Below are 22500 nucleotides of genomic sequence, written 5' to 3' on the forward strand. Positions count from 1 at the left end.
CTAACAACTCCCTCCACACCGACCAACCACCCACACCCCTAAATACCCCTAACAACTCCCTCCACACCGACCAACCACCCACACCCCTAAATACCCCTAACAACTCCCTCCACACCGACCAACCACCCACACCCCTAAATACCCCTAACAACTCCCTCCACACCGACCAACCACCCACACCCCTAAATACCCCTAACAACTCCCTCCACACCGACCAACCACCCACACCCCTAAATACCCCTAACAACTCCCTCCACACCGACCAACCACCCACACCCCTAAATACCCCTAACAACTCCCTCCACACCGACCAACCACCCACACCCCTAAATACCCCTAACAACTCCCTCCACACCGACCAACCACCCACACCCCTAAATACCCCTAACAACTCCCTCCACACCGACCAACCACCCACACCCCTAAATACCCCTAACAACTCCCTCCACACCGACCAACCACCCACACCCCTAAATACCCCTAACAACTCCCTCCACACCGACCAACCACCCACACCCCTAAATACCCCTAACAACTCCCTCCACACCGACCAACCACCCACACCCCTAAATACCCCTAACAACTCCCTCCACACCGACCAACCACCCACACCCCTAAATACCCCTAACAACTCCCTCCACACCGACCAACCACCCACACCCCTAAATACCCCTAACAACTCCCTCCACACCGACCAACCACCCACACCCCTAAATACCCCTAACAACTCCCTCCACACCGACCAACCACCCACACCCCTAAATACCCCTAACAACTCCCTCCACACCGACCAACCACCCACACCCCTAAATACCCCTAACAACTCCCTCCACACCGACCAACCACCCACACCCCTAAATACCCCTAACAACTCCCTCCACACCGACCAACCACCCACACCCCTAAATACCCCTAACAACTCCCTCCACACCGACCAACCACCCACACCCCTAAATACCCCTAACAACTCCCTCCACACCGACCAACCACCCACACCCCTAAATACCCCTAACAACTCCCTCCACACCGACCAACCACCCACACCCCTAAATACCCCTAACAACTCCCTCCACACCGACCAACCACCCACACCCCTAAATACCCCTAACAACTCCCTCCACACCGACCAACCACCCACACCCCTAAATACCCCTAACAACTCCCTCCACACCGACCAACCACCCACACCCCTAAATACCCCTAACAACTCCCTCCACACCGACCAACCACCCACACCCCTAAATACCCCTAACAACTCCCTCCACACCGACCAACCACCCACACCCCTAAATACCCCTAACAACTCCCTCCACACCGACCAACCACCCACACCCCTAAATACCCCTAACAACTCCCTCCACACCGACCAACCACCCACACCCCTAAATACCCCTAACAACTCCCTCCACACCGACCAACCACCCACACCCCTAAATACCCCTAACAACTCCCTCCACACCGACCAACCACCCACACCCCTAAATACCCCTAACAACTCCCTCCACACCGACCAACCACCCACACCCCTAAATACCCCTAACAACTCCCTCCACACCGACCAACCACCCACACCCCTAAATACCCCTAACAACTCCCTCCACACCGACCAACCACCCACACCCCTAAATACCCCTAACAACTCCCTCCACACCGACCAACCACCCACACCCCTAAATACCCCTAACAACTCCCTCCACACCGACCAACCACCCACACCCCTAAATACCCCTAACAACTCCCTCCACACCGACCAACCACCCACACCCCTAAATACCCCTAACAACTCCCTCCACACCGACCAACCACCCACACCCCTAAATACCCCTAACAACTCCCTCCACACCGACCAACCACCCACACCCCTAAATACCCCTAACAACTCCCTCCACACCGACCAACCACCCACACCCCTAAATACCCCTAACAACTCCCTCCACACCGACCAACCACCCACACCCCTAAATACCCCTAACAACTCCCTCCACACCGACCAACCACCCACACCCCTAAATACCCCTAACAACTCCCTCCACACCGACCAACCACCCACACCCCTAAATACCCCTAACAACTCCCTCCACACCGACCAACCACCCACACCCCTAAATACCCCTAACAACTCCCTCCACACCGACCAACCACCCACACCCCTAAATACCCCTAACAACTCCCTCCACACCGACCAACCACCCACACCCCTAAATACCCCTAACAACTCCCTCCACACCGACCAACCACCCACACCCCTAAATACCCCTAACAACTCCCTCCACACCGACCAACCACCCACACCCCTAAATACCCCTAACAACTCCCTCCACACCGACCAACCACCCACACCCCTAAATACCCCTAACAACTCCCTCCACACCGACCAACCACCCACACCCCTAAATACCCCTAACAACTCCCTCCACACCGACCAACCACCCACACCCCTAAATACCCCTAACAACTCCCTCCACACCGACCAACCACCCACACCCCTAAATACCCCTAACAACTCCCTCCACACCGACCAACCACCCACACCCCTAAATACCCCTAACAACTCCCTCCACACCGACCAACCACCCACACCCCTAAATACCCCTAACAACTCCCTCCACACCGACCAACCACCCACACCCCTAAATACCCCTAACAACTCCCTCCACACCGACCAACCACCCACACCCCTAAATACCCCTAACAACTCCCTCCACACCGACCAACCACCCACACCCCTAAATACCCCTAACAACTCCCTCCACACCGACCAACCACCCACACCCCTAAATACCCCTAACAACTCCCTCCACACCGACCAACCACCCACACCCCTAAATACCCCTAACAACTCCCTCCACACCGACCAACCACCCACACCCCTAAATACCCCTAACAACTCCCTCCACACCGACCAACCACCCACACCCCTAAATACCCCTAACAACTCCCTCCACACCGACCAACCACCCACACCCCTAAATACCCCTAACAACTCCCTCCACACCGACCAACCACCCACACCCCTAAATACCCCTAACAACTCCCTCCACACCGACCAACCACCCACACCCCTAAATACCCCTAACAACTCCCTCCACACCGACCAACCACCCACACCCCTAAATACCCCTAACAACTCCCTCCACACCGACCAACCACCCACACCCTTAAATACCCCTAACAACTCCCTCCACACCGACCAACCACCCACACCCCTAAATACCCCTAACAACTCCCTCCACACCGACCAACCACCCACACCCCTAAATACCCCTAACAACTCCCTCCACACCGACCAACCACCCACACCCCTAAATACCCCTAACAACTCCCTCCACACCGACCAACCACCCACACCCCTAAATACCCCTAACAACTCCCTCCACACCGACCAACCACCCACACCCCTAAATACCCCTAACAACTCCCTCCACACCGACCAACCACCCACACCCCTAAATACCCCTAACAACTCCCTCCACACCGACCAACCACCTACACCCCTAAATACCCCTAACAACTCCCTCCACACCGACCAACCACCCACACCCCTAAATACCCCTAACAACTCCCTCTACACCGACCAACCACCCACACCCCTAAATACCCCTAACAACTCCCTCCACACCGACCATTAGCTGTAGTCCCATGTGTTCCCACATCCACTCCTGCTCTACGGATAATGTCACTAGGGTGACATCACTCTCCTTACCTCCTGCATGATGTTCACTCTTCACTCCGTATCACTCTCTTACCTCCTGCATGGTTTTCACTCTCCATTGAGAATCACTCTCCCTACCTCCTGCATGACTCTGGGACTGCTGACAGGTCAGGTCTTGATCACAGGTCCCTTGTCCTGATCATCTCCAACCTCTGGATTTGACCCCTTCCTGACCTCTGTGCACTGAGGTATTCTGACCATCCTCTCCTCTGCACATGATCCACGTGATCCAAGACCCGACATCCCTTCCACACCTAAAGCTGTTCCTTGTTTCTGTAGAAACTAAAACCATACAATCAAATTGCCGATCTTGAATTGGATTTTGAATGTGAGTGAACATTGAGTTCGGTTCTTGAATATCATGAAAACATGTAGTAGTGGTGGTGGTGACCTACAGCCCTGAAGAAATTTGACATTAGCTAGCCTCATTGTTAATTAACAACCATAGATTAGTCTGTGTGATGTGAGCCTCATTATCTGTGTGATTCCCTTAGTGAACTAGGAGAAGAGCACAAATAAAAACCCTCATCAATAACGATCACATTAATTCACAGAAATTCATTATATCAAGCTATTCATTCTGGAGTCTGATAAAATGCCATCACAGACACATTTGTACATGCACAGAGAGAGAGAGAGAAAGAGAGGACGTTCCTTCATCGTAAGTGTGGTGTTGTTGAGCAAGGTAGGTAACAGAGTTCACGTTGACGTTTTACTTCAGGGCTGCAATGCACACGTGTGCTGGGGCAAGCTGTCAGCAGGCCCACCTCTGACCACGCCCACACTGCATGGCCACACCCCCTCCCAGCAGGAAGAAAAGCATCTCAAACAGGAGAAAGGGAATGAAAGATATCGAGAGGGAAAGAAAGGTAGAGAGAGAGATTCCCGAATTTTCTGTCAGTATTTGTGTTCTAGAGAACTTGTGCCCATGTTTTTTAACCCCCATGTTAGTGTGTAATGGGACTTTTGTTGCGGGGCCTGATGACATACTGACATGGATCTGCTGCAGATCATCCAGCAGAACATCTTTAGAGGACTACATCTACATCTACATCATAACTTACATCACCATCTACATCTACATCATGATCTACATCACCATCTACATCTACATCTACGTCATGATAAACATCTATAACATGATCTGTATTTACATCTTGATCCATATCTATATCTACATCATAATTTACATCACCATCTACATCTACATCCACAACATGATCTGTATTTACATCTTGATCCATATCTATATCTACATCATAATATACATCACCATCTACATCTACATCTACAACATAATCTGTATTTACATCTTGATTTATATCTACATCTACATCATGATCTACATCACCATCTACATCAGGATCAACATTACAACATGATCTGTATTTACTTCTTGATCCATATCTACATCTACATCATGATCTACATCCACACCGGGCATCCTTTGGGCTTTGGGCTTGTTTTGGGGGGTCAGTGTAGCCCTGATTACCAGCTGAAAATGTTACCTAACAAGAAACCAAGTTCATTGTACATTCTGGGTTGTTTCATACATGTACTATTCAGATTCTTGTAGCCTGTCTGATGACCTAAGGTGGGTCTTAGCAAGCCCACTGAACGGCATTCCTCATTCTGTCTGATCTCGACTCCCACACATCAAGCCCCGCCCCCCGAGGACTGCATCCATTCAGGGCACCGATCAGAAACTTCAAGGCAGGCAGCGCCGGCCCCTTGAAAGTGTCTGTCAGCAGTTGAACAGTATTGATCAACAAATCACTCCACACCAGTAGCAGGATTTTGATAGGAGTATAAAAGCCTTTTTGTGTTACATATGCATTGCACCATCCCACACTCCTTCTCTCTTTCTCTGTCTCTATCTCTCTCTCTCTTTCCCTGAGTGTGTAATTTTCTACTGTAGACTCTGGCAAATAGGCATTTTGGTGAAAGAGATTATTTGATTTGCTGCACTGTAATTAAATTTTAGAACGTCAGAGAGTGTTTAGTGTATGTGTGTTTGTGTCCAGACATCTGAAAAGTTTCATCTGCGTTCTTACCCAAGTCTTAGTCTGTTGCCCTGGGCGTGATTCTTCGAATTACTACTTAATTCAATCTATACATAGTCTGCCTTTCTTCACCTCCTTTCTTCATGTGTCCCTCGCTTCAACCCCATCTCCCTCTCTTTTTCTCCCCTAACCCCTTTCTCCCTACCCCCCTCTCTTTCCTTTGGAAAGTCCCCTGTAAGTTCTCCTCCAGCTGTTCAGAGCTCCAGGGTGAATAGAGGAGTAGTCTGGTACACAGACCCCACTCATGCGATACAGAGGCAGGCTATACCAGCCTCACACACACACACACACACACACACACACACACACACACACACACACACACACACACAAACAGCCCAGTCTCCCTCCCCCCAAACTTTCCAACATAAACATGATGTAGTGCTGTATAAAACTGTTTTTTCTGTTCTTTTTCTTCTACATCCTTACCCTTTACTTCTATTTCACGCTTCTCTTCTCCTCTCTCCCTTTCTCTCTCCTTTCTCTGTGTCTCTCTCTCCTCTCTCTATGTTTCTCTTTACAGCTGCCTCAGACAGCGTAGTGTTTTTCAGGTTTCTGGGTAACCATGGTTATGGTTGGCTGTGACTCGCACGTTACTGTAGTGATTCAGACTGCCTACTTGCAAAGAGTGTATGCTTTCCACGAATGATCAAAATTCATCATCTTCAGTTCTGGCATTTTTACACCATGCAAGATTTATAATGTCTACACTTACCAGAGGTAGCAAAATAGAGAATCTCTCTCTCTCTCTCCTGTCAAAGATGAGAATTTTTGTTTAAACTGTGTTTTATAAATTGTGACTGTGAATTTGAAATAGAAAATATGCTATTTGTATCAGTCATGTGGATCACATTCCTGAAAGAACCTCATACAGGATTTTACTAATCTTTGAAAAGCCACTAAATTTACAGCATTTTATCTTCCTACACTGACACTGTATCATGTTTCTATGTCTGCTGCTGTTATAAATACTGCAGTTCACCTCCCTACACTACATAGAATATATACATGACCTCCCAGTGTCCTGCAGACGTTATGGGAAATAACAAGACTGTTTGATGTTTCCTACACTGTTATGACGAACATAAGTGTGGATCTAGTGGGCTTCCTCTATATCTTCCTTATAGACAGTACAGTTTTTATTCATCTCTCTCTCTATCTCTCTACCATGCTTTTCCACTCAAAAAAATAAAACTCAGCAGGGTCGTTCTCTTTTGCCCCTTTGCTACCAAGGCGATATAAAGTAGTTCATTCTTCTCTCTCTCTCTCTCTCTCTCTCTCTCTCTCTCTCTCTCTCTCTCTCTCTCTCTCTCTCTCTTTCCCCTTATTTCTTTCCCTCCTGGGACAGGGCTGCAGACGGTCCTTATAAGGCAGTGGTCCAATCAGGCAGCTCTCTTTGCAAAGCAGAACCATATGTTGCTCACCAGCAGCTCCGCCATGGGCTCTGGACCCTGAGACAAAGCTGCACACGGGGGCCTGGGCCCTGAGACAGAGCTGCATACGGGGGACTGGGCCCTGAGACAGAGCTGCACACGGGGGCCTGGACCCTGAGACAGAGCTGCACACGGGGGCCTGGACCCTGAGACAGAGCTGCACACGGGGGCCTGGACCCTGAGACAGAGCTGCACACGGGGGCCTGGACCCTGAGACAGAGCTGCACACGGGGGCTCTGGACCCTGAGACAGAGCTGCACATGGGGGCTCTGGACCCTGAGACAGAGCTGCACACGGGGGCCTGGACCCTGAGACAGAGCTGCACACGGGGGCCTGGACCCTGAGACAGAGCTGCACACGGGGGCCTGGACCCTGAGACAGAGCTGCACACGGGGGCCTGGACCCTGAGACAGAGCTGCACACGGGGGCCTGGACCCTGAGACAGAGCTGCACACGGGGGCCTGGACCCTGAGACAGACCTGCACACGGGGGCTCTGGACCCTGAGACAGAGCTGCACACGGGGGCCTGGACCCTGAGACAGACCTGCACACGGGGGCCTGGACCCTGAGACAGAGCTGCACACGGGGGCCTGAACCCTGAGACAGAGCTGCACATGGGGGCCTGGACCCTGAGACAGACCTGCACATGGGGGCCTGGACCCTGAGACAGAGCTGCATACGGGGGACTGGGCCCTGAGACAGAGCTGCACACGGGGGCCTGGACCCTGAGACAGACCTGCACACGGGGGCCTGGACCCTGAGACAAAGCTGCACACGGGGGCCTGGGCCCTGAGACAGACCTGCACACGGGGGCCTGGACCCTGAGACAAAGCTGCACACGGGGGCCTGGACCCTGAGACAGACCTGCACACGGGGGCCTGGACCCTGAGACAAAGCTGCACACGGGGGCCTGGACCCTGAGACAGACCTGCACACGGGGGCCTGGACCCTGAGACAGACCTGCACATGGGGGCCTGGACCCTGAGACAGACCTGCACATGGGGGCCTGGACCCTGAGACAAAGCTGCACACGGGGGACTGGGCCCTGAGACAGAGCTGCACACGGGGGCCTGAACCCTGAGACAGAGCTGCACACGGGGGCCTGGACCCTGAGACAGAGCTGCACATGGGGGCTTGGACCCTGAGACAGACCTGCACATGGGGGCCTGGACCCTGAGACAAAGCTGCACACGGGGGCCTGGACCCTGAGACAGACCTGCACATGGGGGCCTGGACCCTGAGACAGACCTGCACATGGGGGCCTGGACCCTGAGACAGACCTGCACATGGGGGCCTGGACCCTGAGACAAAGCTGCACACGGGGGACTGGGCCCTGAGACAGAGCTGCACACGGGGGCCTGAACCCTGAGACAGAGCTGCACACGGGGGCCTGGACCCTGAGACAGAGCTGCACATGGGGGCTTGGACCCTGAGACAGAGCTGCATACGGGGGCTTGGACCCTGAAACAGAGCTCAGGGAACTTGAGAGAGGAGAGGTTAAGATAGAGAGAGAGAGTGCAATATATGTATGTACAGTACATTTGTATGTGATCATATGCGTGTGTACTGTTAAAGAGGTGATATATATTGTTTGTCTTGTCCATGTATTGTCCATGCTCAGACTGTATTACGTGAAACAGCTGCTGGTGTTGGGGGAGGTGGGTTTGGAGCTACTGTGCATCAGGTCATGCGTTCCTCTCTGAGAAGGTATTGGATGACATCATGTCTGTGGAGTTCCAGAAGCCTCATCGACATGTTCTGTTCTAGAAGTATGATGCCATAGTTTTACACATATTGACAGAGGTGGGTAGAGTATTCAACAATTTTACTCAAGTAAAAGTGTTACTTGAACCAAATGTTACTCAAGTAAAAGTAAAAGTATGTATCCAAAAATTTACTTGAGTAAAAGTAAAAAAGTACTTTGATTAAAAGCTACTCAAGTAGTGAGTAAATGCATGAGTACAGTCTCATTAATTACAGTCAATAAATTACATCATGGGAAATTGAATTACTGGAAACAATGACTTAATGATAACAAAAATAATTTATTATAAATAAATTAGTGGTGGGACTTTAACGCGTTAATTTCGATTAATTAATTACAGGGAAAATAACAAACTAAAAAAATTAACGCATGAGACACTTTTGCACCGTGGAATGTTTCTCAGTGCACGAGCTCCAGGCATACAGATTATATGGACGCACAATAAGATGAGCATGATGGAGATGACTGAAGAGGCTACGCTGGTGGATGGGAAATTTAAATATAAGAAACTTCCAGATGGAAGTACAAACACAAATAGTGTTATTTGCACTTTATGCGAGATGGATTGCTGTGAACTGTATACCGCTCTCTGTGGTCAAAGGCTTACAAGAAGTGCTGCAAATTGCGTCAGCTGATGCAAGTTACAAACTGCCGTCCAGAAAGGCAATATCGAAGAAAATCCAGCAGCTGTATGATGAGGAAAGGGAAGTAAAACAGGTTATTGTGAAGAGCACCACAAATGTGGCTCTGACTGGGGATCACTGGACCTCTGTTAGCAACAAGAATTATCTTGGTGTGACAGCTCATATTAAATGTAAATGTGCCATATTTATAGATGATGAATGGAAGATCCAGTCATTTGCTTTGAGCATGCAGAAGACCACTTCTAGGCACTATGGAGATGCCTGTGGCAGAGGCCTGGGAAATTAATGAAAAAGTCTACCATCTAAAATGGTATTTAAAAACATCTTCTGATTTACTTCAGTTCTTCTTATTTTTCCAATATCCTGAGCAAAACTCCCAAAATTAAACAACATTTTTGGTCAGAATTACTAGTGTTCTGAAAATTGTTTGCTCTGTTTTCTGCACTCATATATTGGTCTGTGTAGTAGACTGGTGGAAAAATAAACAAGATGTTAAAGTTTATGATTATGTTCATTGATTCATTCATCATTCAAACTTAAATTAATATTTCTCATGTTAAATACTAAAATGTGATTAATTTCAATTGATTAATTAATTACAAAGCTTCTAATTAATTACATAAATTTTTTAATCGTGTCCCACCCCTAAAATAAATATAATATATAAAAATTATTTATTATAAATAATATGTATTTTTGTTTGTTCCTAAATATTAGGCCTGTGTAACTTTAATGTGTTCCACAAAGGCACTAACTGAGGAGACTGTCAGCCAATACGTGTAGCTACAAATTGACGCCAACTGAATCAATTTGTAGCAAACTTTGGTTTAACTAAATCATCATATATTGCTAGTGTGTACACTCAAAGTGTGAACTGGTTTTTAGTATTGCACTGTTACATTTAATAATTACATCATACAAACGGTATGCCATAGCATTACACAACATTATACATACGGCAAACTTATCGCATCGTGTTTCCTCAAATTTGACATCAAGTTCTTGTAAGATGAAATGTCCACACGTTTGGCAGACACAAATGACAGCGCATTATATAACTGTCCTTTTACACGTTTGCAGAGGGGGGCAGTAACGAAGTACATTTACTTAAGTACTGTACTTAAGTACAGTTCTTGAGTATTTGTACTTTACTTAAGTTGATTTTTTTTTATTACTTATGACTTTCACTTCACTACAGTTGAATAACACATACAGTACTTATCACTCCACTACATTTCTGTCCAGCTCTCGTTACTCGTTACTTCCACACACAACTCTCCTCCCCTCCCCCGATAGTATTTTCACAGGTGACAGCCTATCAGCAATCAAGGATGTGTCTGTGAGGTGTAAAATCAAGTTCGGTGTCGCTAGTCGTTCTTTTCCTAAATAACAGCAACATGAGCGGAGACGGTGGTGATGGAGCATGCCAGGGTTGCCAACTTTTCAAGATCGCTTGGAGGGAGATTTGAACCTGGACTTGGTGGCGAGTGTAAATTGTTGATCGGGGGGTGGCGAATAGGGTTGCCACCCGTCCCGTAAAATACGGAATCGTCCCGTATTTGGCAGTTAAATGTTGCGTCCCGTATTGAACCACTGGCGCCACTGGCGAATGTTACCGGGGCGGTGAAAAATGGACACAAATTAAGTATTATATCGCGATCGCCGGTGGTTGATAGATATAGATCAGAGGTAAATAAACTAGATTTTTTTTCGGCGTGAGATATCGGAAGTGTGGCGTGAGAGCGTGTCAAAACGGTCAAATGCGTGTGTCTCACGCTCAATGCGTGAGAGCTGGCAACCCTGGCATGCTCTTTTGCACCCATGGCTGTATCTCGACAAAATGTTCCAGTTTTCTGAACAGATGAATCATTCCTATCGTTTTAAATGCATGCTTTGTTTGCCAAAAACAACCTATATCACTGCATACCAAAATTCACCGTCCCACCTGAGGAAGTATATTACGGTATGCAGCCTAAATGTTTTGTTAAGTGACTATGTAGTCAGAGGAGCTTTGCAGTAAGGCTAGTGAAATGACTGCCTGCTCACTCCACTGCTAGGTCTGCTAGGATCACTATAAATAATGTTAACATTATATTGGCAAGTAATTCAAACTACGGAAACATCAATAAGGGAAACCGTGTGGGTTAATCGAATCTTGTCAAATAATGTTTCCATTCTAATGTCAGTGTAGAATTAATGTCAATAATTCTAATGTGGCTGTGATTTCTAGTTTGAAAAGAGTTTGTTAGCATGTTGGGTGGCATGGAGTTGGTGGGCTTTAGCCATACTGCAAAAGGTTGTAGCAAGGTTAGACTACCAAGATGCCACACTGCTAATTTTACTTTGTCTTTGTTTATATTGACTGTAGCATAATGTTGTATTGGATGACTGAATACCTAACTAGCAAAGAGAGAAAACCGTCATTTTATTATTGACTTTTAATATGGTAACATAATTTGCTTAAACAGGTTAGGCTAGGCTAATCAGTGAATTGTGGTTTTAGAAAATGTTTTTGTTCCTTAAACTAAAGTGTAGGTTAAACTTTTCTGCTACCACTACCTGAATGATGTACATCATTGGAATATGCCTTATGGATTATTATCAAAGACTGTATGAATATTATGCCCAAAGAGGATTTGGTAGGATGTATAATACTTTTAAACTATAACTTTTTTACAAATGTGACAGAAGCTGTACTTTAATACTTAAGTATTTTTAAAAGCAAGTACTTCAGTACTTTCACTTAAGTAAGATTTTGAACATGCAACTTTCACTTGTATCGGAGTAGCATTTGACCAGTGGTATCTGTACTTTGACTCAAGTAATGAAATTGAGTACTTTGTCCGCCTCTGCACGTTTGTAATGTAAACATTGGCTGTATGTGAGGCCAGGGATGCTCGGTAGTTACCATACTTTCTGAGATACCCGTCGCTGCAGAAACAAAAGTCCAGGGGGAGGAGCTGGATTTAGATCCAACTCCTCCCACCATCGTGTTTTCATTGGTCTGAAGTAATTGCACTACGCAAAGTTGTATCAGATCAGCCATTTCAAATCACTGTTCCCCTCCTAAATTGCTATTCTATTATTTACTCACTTGCCGTTCATTTGTGAACAATCACAAATGTGAAAGTAGGTTAATAATAAACCAATTTTCATCTCGCTATTGCTAGTAACTAGTTTCCTTTGGTGATTATACTAAATCTGACTATTTCTGTTTGCACGAACACTGTTAAGTTTATCTAATCTAGGTGTCTAAACTAAGTAAGTGACGGTAAAAACTGATGTTAGAAGACGAGCAGTTAGCTAAACAGAATACAGATGTATTAAATACTTATGTATGTTGTGTTCTTCATATTGGACATAAACTGTTAAATTAATGGCAGATGCTATTTGCACCCGGGTATATGCAGCAGTATGTGTTATTTGCACCCGAGTATATGCAGCAGTGTGTGCTATTTGCACCCGGGTGTACATAGCAGTGTGTGCTATTTGCACCCGGGTATATGCAGCAGTGTGTGCTATTTGCACCCGGGTGTACATAGCAGTGTGTACTATTTGCACCCGGGTATATGCAGCAGTGTGTGCTATTTGCACCCGGCTATACGTAGCAGTGTGTACTATTTGCACCCAACATTTTGATTTATCAAAGATTAGTACTATTCTTTTGTGTTCCATTTTACTTACAAATTATTTTACAAGAAGTGAAGATACTTTTATTTGGGGTTATGGGGTAGACCTGTTTGAATTTTGTTTTTCACTTGTGAGTCTTTTTCTTTACCATGCTTAGAATTTAAATAGCAATTTAATTATCCTAAGTCGCTTACCGCTAATGGCAGTAATCACATGGTAAATACTACATGTAATATACACTGCCAGTGATAAATAATGTTAAAACAAAATGTAACAAGTTAATATCTGTCTGTAGCACCCTGATATGTACACCACATTGTATGTGTCACGTTATGGTCCCCGACCCCTCCCTTTGGGCGTGTGTTTACGTCGTCTGCATCAGTGGATCTCCGTGGGTGCGGTTGCGTCCTGTGATAATTCGTTTTACCTGTGGCTCGTCTCGTCATCATGTGGGGTTTATATAGTTTGTCTATTTAATGTGCGTTCGCGCAGTGTCTTGTGCTCGTCGTTGTTTGAGTCTACGTGTCTCTATATGAGTGTTAAATGTGCACTGTCTGCGCTATATGTGTAAAGACAAATAAAGTAACGTCTGTAGCGAACAGGATTCTGTGTCTCGTCCTTCACCCAGTCGCCAGCGTTACAGTATGATGTATACAAATATTCTTCCTGCCAGTACATTATCAGCCTCTTTAATTTTATTTAATTTCACAGAATGCAGAAGACAGATTTGACTTTTTAATTCATTTTTTCTGGATGGTTTGTACATTTTTTAAAGAAATAAATTGGGGTTTTTATTATTTACATCATGTTTAAATAAATTTTAATTTTGTGCATTGGATGGTAGCCCTCTTCACTCCATAATCTCAGTGCTCTCTGGAATTCCTCACAACTGTCGAAGGAGTATCCTTCACAAATGTTCTTTAGCTTTTCTTCCTTCTTGGGAGAAAACACAAATATTAGCTTATATAAAATAGTCATTACATTATAAGTCTGGCATATTGACTCTGTCATGCAAAAACCTTAATTCAAAAGGACTGTACATCTTTTGTTATACACATTCATGTCCTTTGTGTGTACTGAAACAACACAAAAATAGAGAACAAAAAGACAAAATTATATAATTTTACACAAAACTCAAAAAATAGACTGGACAAAATTGTTTTTGTAAGATAGCAATGCGACTGTCACGTAGGGCTACACCCCCCTCTCTGTCACTTCGGGTTCCTGTCCTTGTGTCTGTGTTGTTCCCTGCGTGTCTGTCTCCATGGTTTCCCCTCGTCTGACACGCCCGTGTCATCAGTGTCTTCACCTGTGTGTCTAGTTTAGTTCTGTGTATTTATAGTCCCAGTGTTTCACTTATCGGTTATTGGTTGTTTTGTTCTATTTGGTTAGTTTGTGCTCTTGTTATTCATGCTCTTTGGTCGTGTTGTGCTCTTGTTATTCATGCTCTTTGTTCAGTGTTCTACGCTTCCTGGTCTGTGAGTTCTACTCATTTCGTTGCTCAGTCGTCTGTGTTTTCTGTAGCCTGATTTTCTAGTTTGTATGCGTTTACCCCGTGTTTGGTTTAAAGTGTTCGTTCGGTGTCTTAGTTTAATTCTTAGTATCGTCATGCCTGTTTATTTGTCAAACCTGGATGGCTCGCCCGTTATGACCCCTGCCTGTTTGAACGACTTTGATCATGATCATTCCTCTTAATAAATCTCGCTCTCCTCAGCGTTTGTGTCTGCCTCCAAGCTCTGTAGCGCCAGTTAGTGTTGCCACCTGTCCCGGTTTTCACGTCGCTGTCCCGGTTTGTCCCGGTTTTCCTTCTTTTTAATATTCGGTCCCGGCAAAAAATAAAAATCATTTAATGTCCCGGTTTTCACTAGGTTAGTTCAAACGACTATTTAGACTGTTTCTGCACACTTGAAATCTGTCTTTTTTTTCTCGCTGTGTCCATTTTACACCCCCCACCCGGTAACACTTTACGTTCGCCACTATTATGCTCCTATTAGCTCAAAAATATATCAGTGTTCGTTGGATAATAATTCTCACACTATTTCTTAAATATATATCTTAAAATGTAAAGTTAAATTGAGTGATGGACCTTTTATACATAACTATTAACCAAATTCTGCTTACCGTTTCCTACTGTCTCCGTTTCGGTTCCTTTGAATTTGCGCCTTTTCGCTCCCGCGCATTCATTGGTAGACATGCGCAGATGGGTTCGCTTTTTTTTTTTTTTTAATTAAGGGGTGAAAATAGCCTCGCTGTGTGGCAAATGCTACTTGTACCCGGGTGCAAATAGTCACTCCGTAAATTAATTTGTGTTTGCTGTAGTTACTTAAAATTTGTAATGGTTGTGCTGTTCGGTACCGCATGGACATGTCGAGGGGGGTTATTCAGTAGCGTGTGCATGTAATGGCCATCATCCTCATTAACCAGTTCACTGAAAAACTTCACAACTAATATAATGCTATTTATATTTTTCCATCCATCTATAGATGCATATCACGGTTTTGAAAAAAGGACAGACGCTTTCAGTTGTGCAGTGCACTACATGTTGTAGTAAATACCACTGTCCATTCTGCACACCTGAAGTGTACCATCCAAACGAAAAAAGTTATTTTTATTAAAGGAAAAAAAAATGAAATAGTACATATTTAAGAAATGTACTGTACTTTATTATGTTGGCAATCACAGATCATTATTCCTGTCCACTTTTACGTTTTCTTTTAAACTTTAAAAAATGTGTATTGTGTTATTTAAATAACATTCAAAGAACATTTTGATCTTTAAACGGTAAAAGGGTGAATTTATTGGATTTCTATTTCCTGGTCGGAAAACATAAGTGACACGTAGGAGGAGTTGGATTAGATACAGCTCCGCCCCCTGGACCGGCTAAAAGAAACGGACGGTGGGAGGAGTTGGATCTAGATCCAGCTCCACCCCCTGGACTTTTGATTCTGCAGCGACGGGTACTTGACTGACCGGCTTCATTTGATTGGTCACTCATACTCAAGTGACGGGACGTTGGTCTTCTCACTGAAAAGACGAATTATTTATAAATTATTTATAAATCCGATTGTAACGGAGTAAAAGTTTTACTCAGCACATATTTACTCAAGTAAAATTAGAAGTCTTTCATATTAAAACTACTCTTACACGTACATTTTTGTCCAAAAAGCTACTTGAGTAAATGTAACGCGTTCCTACCCACCTCTGCATATTGATACATGATATTGTAACATAGCAGTCATTCTACATACGTATATCATATAAATACAGGAAGAGAAGCCTCTAGTCCTGATTGTGAGGGGAAGAGTGGAGAGGAGGAGTCCCACGATAGCTCAGTGAAACGGGGAAGGTTTAACTTGCTACTGGGTTGACCAATGTGGCCTTGAGGGTTCAGTGCCATTTTGCTCATTCAGAACTGTTTATAGTCCCCAGCTGCAACAGAGCATACTGTGCCATCTCATTCTCAGAAACTTAAGGCCAGAACACACACACACACACACATGCACGCACACACACAGATGCCCACACGCACACACACAAACACACACAGGCACTTGCAAACCTAGTTAATGATCATTACCATAGCTGTGCTAGTATGAATAAATGTTTTCATGAAATGCCTTCAAACAAAGTGTTTTCATGGCAATCAGACCACATCCACACCTGCTTTGTTATGCAAGCAACTGATACAGGCCTGTTAGCTTTTGCTGAAGACAGTAATAACTGTGATGCAACCCATTCACACACGCATGCATGCGCACATGCACATGCACACACACACAACACACACTTACATGATCACTATGACACACACGCATGCATGCACACAGACACACACAAGCATGCGCACATGCAAACACACACACAACACACACATACATGATCACTATGACTCGCACACACATACACATATAGTGACAGACATACACACACACACACACACACACGTTCACCATGACATTCAGTGATACAGACAGAAAAAAAGCATAAAACACACACACACATTTCCCTCCCTCTTACACAGTCTGTCTGGAATGGACAGATGTTTCCTTTTGGGAACTCTGTTCTAACACACACATGTGCATGCAAACACACACTTTCACACACACACACACACGCGCGTTTTGCTACACTAGACATCTGCTTCCGTCTCCCCTGCAAAATGAGTTTATGCTGATTTTTGTGATTGATTATCTGATTAACTGAATTGATCCATTAAGTACACTTCCATGATTGATTATCTGATTAACTGAACTGATCCATTAAATACATTTACATACAGCAGTGTAGGAAGCCAGAAGTGAGGTGCAGATGTCTTGTCCTTGTGGTCTAACTCATGTCTGAAGTGAAACTGCTCTTTGTCCTTTGACTGTCTGTTGTGTTAATGGACCCATTTTAAGCTGAACTCTTTATCAATAGTGAAAAAACTGTTTGGTGCACCTAAGCATCCTGTGTTTATTGACTGGAGTGTGTTGACTGGCGCATGTTGACTGGTGTGTGTTGCCTGGCATGGTTTTAATGGTGTGTGCTGACCAGTGGTAGACATTCCAAGTTCAGAAAGTAAAAGACCTCACCAGGATTTTACTCAAACTTGCTGGATTTTCTAATTAGTGCCAGTAAAATTAGTGGAATCAACACAATCCAGGAAGCCTGAGCAAAATCCTGGCGAGGACTTTTACTTTCTGGACCTGGAATGTCCACCTCTGGTGCTGACTGGCATGTGTGTCGAATTGCATGGCTGACAGCACTGAGGGGCGGAGCTGTGCACTAGGGGCGGAGCTGCACTTTGTTCAGATGCTCATAGAGCTGGCAGAGGCTCAGTGTGGACACTTCATTGGAGTTTCCAAGTTCTGTTGAATATTTAAGGCAAAAAATACAACCTGCTTGTTAAAAAACATTTCATAATGATTTACAAATAATAATAATATAAACATTGTTTTGGGTTTGTGTTAAAGGACACAAATGGATTGGGCTTTTTTTCAGCCAATGCCCTGCTTTTACATTAGCATGAACTAACCCAGACAAACCAAATGCACTCACTGTTATTATTGTGATTTATGATCAGTTTTATAGTCTGTGTCTCTTATCATCTGTATGCAGTCTTCTATAAATGGGTCATAGTGAGACAAACAGAAAATAACTAAACATGTGTGGTGACTGTACCAGATGAGTGCTTCTGTGTGTGTGTGTGTGTGTGGTTCCTTTGAGTGTGGGTGTCTCTATAATTATCTGACTGCCTTTATGCATGTGTGTGCTCCTCTGATGTTGATTTACATTATACTATGTGTGCGAATACTACACAAAACTGAGGTCTGTGTCTAATCTGATCTTTAAATCTATCGTCTTTGGTCCGTTTCTCTTCATATACTAATTCCCTCTCTTTTGTTGTCCTGCAGAGATCTCTCCAAAAATCAACTCTCTTCTGTGGACTCCAGTCTGTTCAGTCACCTTACCGGAGTCAAGGAACTGTAAGTTGTGTGTGTGTGTGTGTGTGTGTGTGTGTGTGTGTGTGTGTGTGTGTGTGTGTGTGTGTGTGTGTGTGTCTATGTTTTTTGTGTGCATCTGCAAGACCGAGAGAGAAGTTAATTTAATAATAAAAAGGAAACAAATAAAGCATTATGAGCCTCTCCACACCCACACAGCCATTGTCCACAGAGCACACAACGCCCAGGTAGCCGCATACCGTTCACATCATTCACGGCTAAATACTGTCTCAAATCAATGAGCATTCAGGTTCTCAGCAGCCTTCAGAAGTGTCCCATCCAGACATGATATGACCCATCCAGGCTGCCATTTTTGTACGAAACTGAACAGCCGAGAAGGTGGCCTGCATTTCTGCATGCAAAGAAATCCCAGACTTTGTGTAAACAGTGCCAAAACAAACCACTAATTCTACAACACAACACAGGGGAAGCTGCCAGTCTTCACAATGCACAACCATTTTCCACCTATAAGGAAACAGAACCATTCCGATTTGTGCACCGTTCATCACTTTCCCCATCACTCATCCCCATCACCAAACACCATCATTCTCCTATCACCAAACACCGTCACTCTCCCCATCACTCATCCCCATCACCAAACACCATCACTCTCCTATCACCAAACACCATCACTCTCCCCATCACTCATCCCCATCACCAAACACCATCACTCTCCTATCACCAAACACCATCACTCTCCCATCCCCAAACACCATCACTCTCCCATCACCAAACACCATCACTCTCCCATCCCCAAACACCATCACTCTCCCATCATCAAACACCATCACTCTCCCATCATCAAACACCATCACTCTCCCATCATCAAACACCATCACTCTCCCATCATCAAACACCATCACTCTCCCATCATCAAACACCATCACTCATCCCCATCACCAAACACCATCACTCTCCCATCACCAAACACCTTCACTCTCCCATCACCAAACACCATCACTCTCCCATCCCCAAACACCATCACTCTCCCATCATCAAACACCATCACTCTCCCATCACCAAACACCATCACTCTCCCATCATCAAACACCATCACTCTCCCATCACCAAACACCATTACTCTCCCATCACCAAACACCATCACTCTCCTATCCCCATCCCCAAACACCATCACTCTCCCATCATCAAACATCATCACTCCCCCATCCCCAAACACCATCACTCTCCCATCATCAAACACCATCACTCTCCCATCACCAAATACCATCACTCTCCCATTCCCATCCCCAAACACCATCACTCTCCCATCATCAAACACCATCACTCTCCCATCACCAAATACCATCACTCTCCCATTCCCATCCCCAAACACCATCACTCTCCCATCACCAAACACCATCACTCTCTTATCACCAAATACCATCACTCTTCTATCCCCATCACCAAACACCATCACTCTCCCATCACCAAACACCATCACTCTCCCATCACCAAACACCATCACTCTCCCATCACCAAACACCATTACTCTCCCATCACCAAACACCATCACTCTCCTATCCCCATCCCCAAACACCATCACTCTCCCATCACCAAACACCATCACTCTCCCATCATCAAACACCATCACTCTCCCATCATCAAACACCATCACTCTCCCATCATCAAACACCATCACTCTCCCATCCCCATCCCCAAACACCATCACTCTCCTATCACCAAACACCATCACTCTCCCATCACCAAACACCATCACTCTCCCATCACCAAACACCATCACTCTCCCATCACCAAACACCATTACTCTCCCATCACCAAACACCATTACTCTCCCATCACCAAACACCATCACTCTCCTATCCCCATCCCCAAACACCATCACTCTCCCATCACCAAACACCATCACTCTCCCATCACCAAATACCATCACTCTCCCATCACTCATCCCCATCACCAAACACCATCACTCTCCCATCATCAAACACCATCACTCTCCCATCACCAAACACCATCACTCTCCCATCATCAAACACCATCACTCCCCCATCACCAAACACCATCACTCTCCCATCATCAAACACCATCACTCCCCCATCCCCAAACACCATCACTCCCCCATCCCCAAACACCATCACTCTCCCATCATCAAACACCATCACTCTCCCATCACCAAATACCATCACTCTCCCATTCCCATCCCCAAACACCATCACTCTCCCATCACCAAACACCATCACTCTCTTATCACCAAACACCATCACTCTCCCATCACCAAATACCATCACTCTCCCATTCCCATCCCCAAACACCATCACTCTCCCATCACCAAACACCATCACTCTCTTATCACCAAATACCATCACTCTCCTATCCCCATCACCAAACACCATCACTCTCCCATCACCAAACACCATCACTCTCCCATCACAAAACACCATCACTTTCCCATCACAAAACACCATCACTCTCCTATCCCATCACCAAACACCATCACTCTCATCACCAAACACCATCACTCTCCTATCCCATCACCAAACACCATCACTCTCCTATCCCATCACCAAACACCATCACTCTCCTATCCCCATCATCATACACCATCTTTCCTATCTCCACCGTCACACTGCCCCCAAACACCATCACTCCATTACATTACCCCACCCAAAAGAGGACGATTAAGACACGTTACCTCGCCCAAAAGAGAATGATTAAAACATATTTCCCCACCCAAAAGAGGACTATTAAGACACGTTACCTTGCCCAAAAGAGGATAATTAAGACATGTTTCCCCACCCAAAAGAGGACAAATACGAAATGTTACCCCGTTCGAGAGAGATTTTTTTTAAAGAGAAAGAAAGTTTAAATAACATGCAGACAATTTTCAGGCATTCCCATATATGTCTCCTTGACGGGGGGGGGGGGGGGGGGGGGGGGGGGGGGGGGGCGTGGGCAGAGAGAGAGACCAGAGAGAGAGAGAGAGAGAGAGATAAGCTTTTTAAAGTAAAAACATGAAATCTGATTCCTCAGTTTAATGATATGACCCAACATGGTAAACTACAAATCTTCAAGGAGTAGGGCACACAATGTGTGTTTGTGTGTGTGTGTGTGTGTGTGTGTGTGTGTGTGTGTGTGTGTGTGTGTGTGTGTGTGTGTGTGTGTGTGTGTGTGTGTGTGTGTGTAAAAGAAAGAGGGAGAAAAAAAGAGAGAGAGGGAGGGAGAGCGAGAGACGGTCAACCTTGCCCATTCCTACATCTGTTATTCTTTTACCCATGTAATATGTAATTGCACCACTTAAGGCTTTAACATCCTGTTAGCTGCCATCAATATTGTGATTGTTTTTGTGTTTCTTGTTCTTCTTTTTCTTATTATAAGTAATTTTATTGTAATTAATTTTAATAACTCAGTCATGATCACACTTATTGAAAATGTTAAACTGTATTTTCTTAAAGTGTTCCAGTTTCCAGTGCTTTGGCAATATTGGAGTACACAGAGCAATGTAGTCCAATAAAGCCATCTTGAGTTCACAGGAGAGAGTGAAATTGACATGTCTGATGTATCACCATGTTCTACCATGTCTATAGTGTTTTACCATGTTCAGTGTTCTACCGTGTTCTATAGTGTTTTACCATGTTCAGTGTTCTACCATGTCTATAGTGTTTTACCATGTTCAGTGTTCTACCGTGTTCTATAGTGTTTTACCATGTTCAGTGTTCTACCGTGTTCTATAGTGTTTTACCATGTTCAGTGTTCTACCGTGTTCTATAGTGTTTTACCATGTTCAGTGTTCTACCATGTCTATAGTGTTTTACCAT

At 45.2% G+C, this 22500-nt stretch overlaps 1 protein-coding gene across 2 annotated transcripts in view; it reads left to right on the forward strand.

The window, feature by feature from the left end:
- Positions 1–22500, forward strand: part of pkd1a (polycystic kidney disease 1a) — a 112259-nt gene that overhangs the window by 8643 nt on the left and 81116 nt on the right. For both annotated transcript variants that reach the window (XM_076989344.1, XM_076989345.1), the window contains exon 2: positions 18641–18712. In XM_076989344.1, coding sequence (XP_076845459.1) covers positions 18641–18712 — 72 coding nt within the window. The remainder of the gene's footprint in view (positions 1–18640; positions 18713–22500) is intronic.

The sequence above is a fragment of the Brachyhypopomus gauderio genome, unplaced genomic scaffold, assembly GCF_052324685.1.
Source record: "Brachyhypopomus gauderio isolate BG-103 unplaced genomic scaffold, BGAUD_0.2 sc67, whole genome shotgun sequence".
Lineage (NCBI taxonomy): Eukaryota > Metazoa > Chordata > Actinopteri > Gymnotiformes > Hypopomidae > Brachyhypopomus > Brachyhypopomus gauderio.